The sequence below is a fragment of the Esox lucius genome, chromosome 17 (assembly GCF_011004845.1).
Source record: "Esox lucius isolate fEsoLuc1 chromosome 17, fEsoLuc1.pri, whole genome shotgun sequence".
Taxonomy (NCBI): Eukaryota; Metazoa; Chordata; class Actinopteri; order Esociformes; family Esocidae; genus Esox; species Esox lucius.
In genome coordinates, this window is record NC_047585.1 from 43386918 (window position 1) to 43392641 (window position 5724).

Here is a 5724-nt window from a genome sequence, read left to right on the forward strand (position 1 = left end):
CGCACTCATCACTGTCATCTTTATGAGGCAACTGGTTTTAGCTCTTTAGGTCTGCGTAGATGGTTCCTTTGGCACATTTTTATTTATAAAGCGCTCAGTGGTATTTTACCCAGCTATCTTATTAGTTTGTTAACCAGGAAACATTCCATTTACAATCTCTGCTCCAATAACATTCTGACTCTGAATATCCCACGTGTAACAACTGAATTTGGTAAGACTGCTTTTAGTTATGTTGCTCCTTGGTGTTGGAATTTGCTCCAAAAAGTTTTGAAGCTTTCTGTTTTTATCCCACTTGAACATTTTAAACAATTAATTAAGCAATCCAAATCTGAACAATGCGCATGTTTTAAATAACCCCTTTATGTTATTTTTAATAATTTCATATGTTTTGTAAATCAAATTTGTTGTTGTGACTGTTTCTGTGATTCTGTGTAATTTGTGTAACTGTTGCCCCAGGGCTCCCTTGTAAAAGAGATTTGATTATCTCAATGGGACATCCCCTGGTAAAATAAAGGATAAATAAAAAAATTAAAAAAGCATGGACTTGACAGTGAAAAGCAGACATGAAAAAAAGATGCTGTAAATGTGATACTTTATTGACTATTGAACACTGAACATTGTCTTCAGTAGTCTATGTTTGTAAAACCACGTTCCATTTTAACGGGCATTCTGTGGAGGAGAGAGTATCAGTTAAAACAACAGACAGAAACTATTACTGTTATCAGTTCTAGTAAATAATATATACATTAGATATACTCCTATTTAGGTATGCCAACTAATAAAAATGCCTCAACATGGTTAAAGAAACAAAGCAATGCTTTTTTCTTGCCCTCTCTGTCCCTGGACATTACTAACGTTGTTTATCCAGTCAATGTAGGCAGACACACGGGTGAAGACAGTGGGCTTCTGGAAGGTGTTGCAGCCAGCACCAGAAATAAAGCTGGTCACCCCATGGACGTAGTACCTCCCCTCCACCTGGCAGTTCAGGGGGCTGCCAGAGTCACCCTACAGGAGAGAGGAAGAGAATTAGTGAGACAATTAGTAAAAGAGAGACAGTGAAAGAAAGAGAAGAATCGTGTACTACTATCTGAGTCTTGTCACATTTTATTTACAATGGCTACCATTCAGTTGAGGGAGTTTAGTCTTCTCCCAAGAGTAATGGAGAGAGGCCTTCATCATGACTGAGATACCAATGTCAAAGTATGAATAGTAGAAACCATGACTACTGGTATTTAGATATTTCAAAATGTATTATACAAATTGTCTCTCGCCTACAATATGACAATACATTATTTTATTACTAAATATTAAATCCCTTACTGATTTGGTTACCACCCCAAAATTGCTGCAATGTTCAACACAGTCATTCTACTACACTGGTCTTACATTGCAACCAGAATCAGATCCTCCACCGGCACAGATCAAGGTGTTTATATGACTGGATCCCCACCAGTCAGGTCTGGAGCAGGTCTGGTGGTCGACGATGGGCAGCCTAGCCTCTTTCAGGAGGTTGGATTGAGGACCGTTAGCTATAGAAAGGACAGGAGACAACAAGAAGATAACAAGATGGAAATCATACAGCTCGATACACACATGAAAAAGAGGGACACAAATATAAACATAAATTGTATTTTCCCAAAAACCTTAACAACAGTTACTGTTAGCTACTTGTGGAACATACAGGAGGTGCGTCCCCATCCAGTGATGTAACAGGGGTAGTTGTTGGGCAGGATCTGACCAGAGGGAGGGAGTACAGCCAGCTGGACAGCAGAGTTCAGGGTGGCAGCAGTGGGCAGAGGAATCAGGGCGATGTCAAACCTGAGGGTTAGAGGAGCACAATATCATTCCGGAGGGGTTAATGGACAGTGCACAATATGATAAGTAACAGAGCAAAGTAGTGGAGAAATCAACATTCTATATCCTTTCATATGTGTGGTTCATCTGAGCTAGGGTAAACATATCTAGGAGGATTTTACAAGTTATTATATTATTTGGAAATGATCATCAACAAATGTTAAGATGTTAGGAAACACTGTCAATAGTCACATTGAAACTTGATTCCAGAAAGCGTTCCTTACCCTGCACTGATGTTTCTTCTGTTCCATTGAGGGTGGATGATGACGCTGCTGACAGGCATGATCTGCTCCAAACTGTTTTCCTTGTCCAGGTTGTGCGCTCCAAGAACCACACGACGAGTTTTCGGGCTGCAGACACACACACACATCCATATTGTTGAAACTCAACAAATTCCTTGAAGTAAAACGATTTACAATCTGAAGAATTCAAACATAAATAGCAGTTGGTTTTGTCGATTTATTTGGTTGCATGGTAGCAAGTCAATAGCCCATCAGATTCACAAGATACAGAAACTGCAGGAATGGTTGCTCTAAAAGTATTTTTATACTCCTGACCAAAAGGTTGAATCTTTGATACGAAAGGTGTGATTTTCTTTGTGACTAGCGCAAAATGCTATGGCCATCTTCCTTTGTTTTCTCCAACAATGAAACAAAGAAAAGCTATTCCCACATTTACAATTATTCAATAAGTTTCTAATGATCTACCCTCTTCTTTTTGCACTTCTGGTTTAGATGCTATCTGCATTTTGTTGTACTGTACTTGTACTGCTTCAATGACAATAAAGTTGAATTGAATCTATCTCATCTAATCCAATACTAAACTCTTGGTCTTGATTTTGAAGTATCTCTTGATATCCAGGAAAACATTTACAAATAACAAAATATAAATATCAGTATACTCAGACTACACCCTTGATCATTTTTGTCAATGTAGCACACATTCATTTCTTACAGTTGATCAGGATAGTTCCTTAACAAGATAAGAAATGACTTTGATCAAGATAAAGAAATTGTTCTCTCTTTATGCAACCAATGGACGGGACATGATTAAATGAATCAAGGTATACCACATGAAATGACATACCCCTTAATTAGGCTTTTGTAAGAATGAGGGGGTATTGGACACCCCAAAATCATGATCTTAAATGTATGAATTCCAAAACAGTGTTAATTTGAATGGAATTCGTTTCCATGTCTTGGTGCATGTCATTTGTGTATCGTGTTGTTTTGTATTCATCTGATACTATTGCCACAACAGGTTGACCCTTAAAAATATAGTTCTGTTCCTTGTCCTACTTGTCCACACAGTGGGCGGCTGTCATGACCCATGTCTTCCTGATCAGCGAACCTCCGCAGTCATGTATCCAGGTTTTGATAGGACCAGGTTTTTGAAACTGGACAGAGACCTGATGGGGGGAGATTGAGAAGAGAGTGCTGAAGAGGACAAAACTGACTGATTCTTTTATCATGTGAGAACCAACAGGCTTTCTCTGACTGGGGAGACTTAACATAGCTTGCTGCCTGAGATTTTGAGAAACATCACCTAACCACATTTTTTGCGTGCTAGAGACTATATACGTACGGTATTTTACAGATGACAATATAATCATTGCTTTCTTTCAACTGTCAAAATTGTGCCCATTATAACCAGAAATGAATCACTGGTTTCCAGAAAAAATTGAAACAAATATATAATTTTATATAGAAAAGGTTACTCTGTTAAATTTGATTGGTCTATTTTATTGGATAGAAATTTGCTGACAGATATGATGGTCTGTGTAAGTAAGGAGAATGGGTGGAGATCAGGCGGTGTAGGCTATGCTACATCCATGCAACCTGTTTGTTGACACTGGAAGTATAAAATTATACACAATTTACACATCAGGAATTGCCAATTGTGATGTTGAGAACAGCAATTAGGTGGTGTAATATTATGACTTTAATCTATATCGATTTTCTGGGGTGGATTTCACAATGTCTAAGCATTTATGTGTAAATATAATGACGTTACATTCTTCAATACTGTAACTAAACAGATGCCACTGATTGGTTGACTCACAGTCAGATCTGGGATCAGATATGTGTTGTTACAACGAACCAGAGATCAGTTTACTAGAGACTAAGAGAAGACTAATGTCTTACCTGCCAGGGCCAGGAGTGGGGCCAGGCGACCTCACCACCAACAACTCTGGTCTGAGGTACATTTTCCAGGTATCTGGGCTGGAACACCCGGTCCTCAGTCAGAACTGCACAGAATACAGACAGACATGACAAGACATAATAAAAATGTATATTAGTTTAAATCAAATGGTCCGTAACCGATATGATATTCTACTCGAAAAGAGTCATTATAAGACAGAAATAAATACAATAAAATAGGAAATATAAAAGTCTAATGTAGAAAAAAGAGGGTATAAGAGAAAACAATCTAGTAAATAAAGAGAGTTTGTTTAGGGCATTAGCTAGTTCAGAGGGAGAAAGACCAAAAGGTCATCAAAGAGCCTGTCTTTTCACCCAGGGTTGCGAGAGCATTCAACAGGATGAAGTTCAGCATGTCTCCAGTCTGTAGTTCGTGCTGAAGGAGCATTCCTGTTCCCCTTTTATACCCTCAGAAACACCTCCTGACCTGTTTAGGTTTCAGAATAAGGACATTAAACCACAATGAAAACTAAAATGTAAATGAATCGTATTACATGAAATACAATTTAATATATTGAAATCATTGAAAACTATTAAGTTGATGCTTTGCTGGGCTTCTTATTTCCATACATACTGCAGCTATGGTTTTCTCCTCAAGCAATTACACATTTTATTTTACCATTTGAATGTTTGGAATCATTATATCTATCATGAAGATTTCATTTTAATACATTTTTTTGTAATGCACGTAGGATATTTAAATATTTACACTTTTGTTTCATCATCGAATTTCAGAGTTAAATTTTATATTTATATGTTTAGTATTAACCTAGGAAAACAATGATGTTAGAGAGCAGTTTTTATTCTGAATTTAGCAACGACTTGATACATTAATCTGAATGCACGTGAGTTGTTGGTAAAAATATAAATTATAGACTTAATACATAGACAATAAATGCAATATCTTGCATATTAAGCAAAATAAAAAAATTACCTCCCAACCAAAGAAAAAAGTAAATACAATAGGACGTTGAATATTTAAAGGACAGTTTTATTGCTTCTTTTATCAGCACAACAGTTTTCAGCTGTGCCAACATAATTGCAAAAGGGTTGTCTAATGTTCAATTAGCCATTTTAAATGATTAACTTGGATTAGCAAACACAATGTGCCATTGGAACACAGGACTGATGGTTTCTGATAATGGGCCACTGTACACCTATGTAGACTGCATTATGTAGACTGCATTTCCAGCTCCAATAGTCATTTAAAACATAAAAAATTCGACACTGGATTTCTGATCACTTTGATGTTATTTTAATGGACAAAAAAACAGGGACATTTCTAAGTGACCCCAAACTTTTGAACGGTAGTGTACATCTTCCAGGTATCTGGGCTGGAGAACCAGAGCCTCAGTCAGCGCTACACAGGGTATAGACAGACAGCACAAGACACACAGTTCAAAAGTCTATCAGTTTAAATCAGCTGATCCTTTACAGATTAAATGTATATTTTACAGCTGTTCGTACTGCACCTCATGAGTCAGCAGCTTGAACAGCAGAGGACTAAGCACACAACCCTGGGGTGCACCGGTGATCAGCATGATGGTACTGGAGTAGCTGCTACCGATGCAGACTCTCCATGGTCGCTCCAGTAGGATGTCCCGTATCCAGTTGCAGAGGGAGTGATTGAGGCACAGCAGGGAGAGCTTCCCTACCAGCTTGAGGGGGG

The 5724-nt window shown here is 37.9% G+C and overlaps 1 protein-coding gene across 1 annotated transcript; it reads right to left on the reverse strand.

Moving 5' to 3' along the window:
- Window positions 1-577: 577 nt before the first annotated feature.
- On the reverse strand, window positions 578-4412 carry LOC105028859 (elastase-1-like). Its single transcript, XM_010901886.2, has 8 exons — window positions 4371-4412; window positions 3999-4102; window positions 3153-3262; window positions 2079-2204; window positions 1682-1818; window positions 1387-1529; window positions 856-1005; window positions 578-669 (listed from the first exon to the last, which is right to left on the reverse strand). Exons 1-8 carry the CDS (start codon window positions 4408-4410, stop codon window positions 658-660), a joined length of 822 nt encoding a protein of 273 aa, XP_010900188.2. The 5' UTR covers window positions 4411-4412; the 3' UTR covers window positions 578-657.
- Window positions 4413-5724: the final 1312 nt, after the last annotated feature.

What these genes read in the sequence shown, in the direction of transcription:
- LOC105028859 (XM_010901886.2), bottom strand. Translation starts at nt 4,410, where the DNA reads ATGCTGAACTTCATCCTGTTGAATGCTCTCGCAACCCTGG. An exon ending in GAATGCTCTCGCAACCCTGG is followed by an intron (nt 4,103 to 4,370) that starts GTGAAAAGACAG and finishes TATTCTGTGCAG; the next exon opens with TTCTGACTGAGGACCGGGTG. An exon ending in AGAAGAAACATCAGTGCAGG is followed by an intron (nt 1,819 to 2,078) that starts GTAAGGAACGCT and finishes TCTAACCCTCAG; the next exon opens with GTTTGACATCGCCCTGATTC.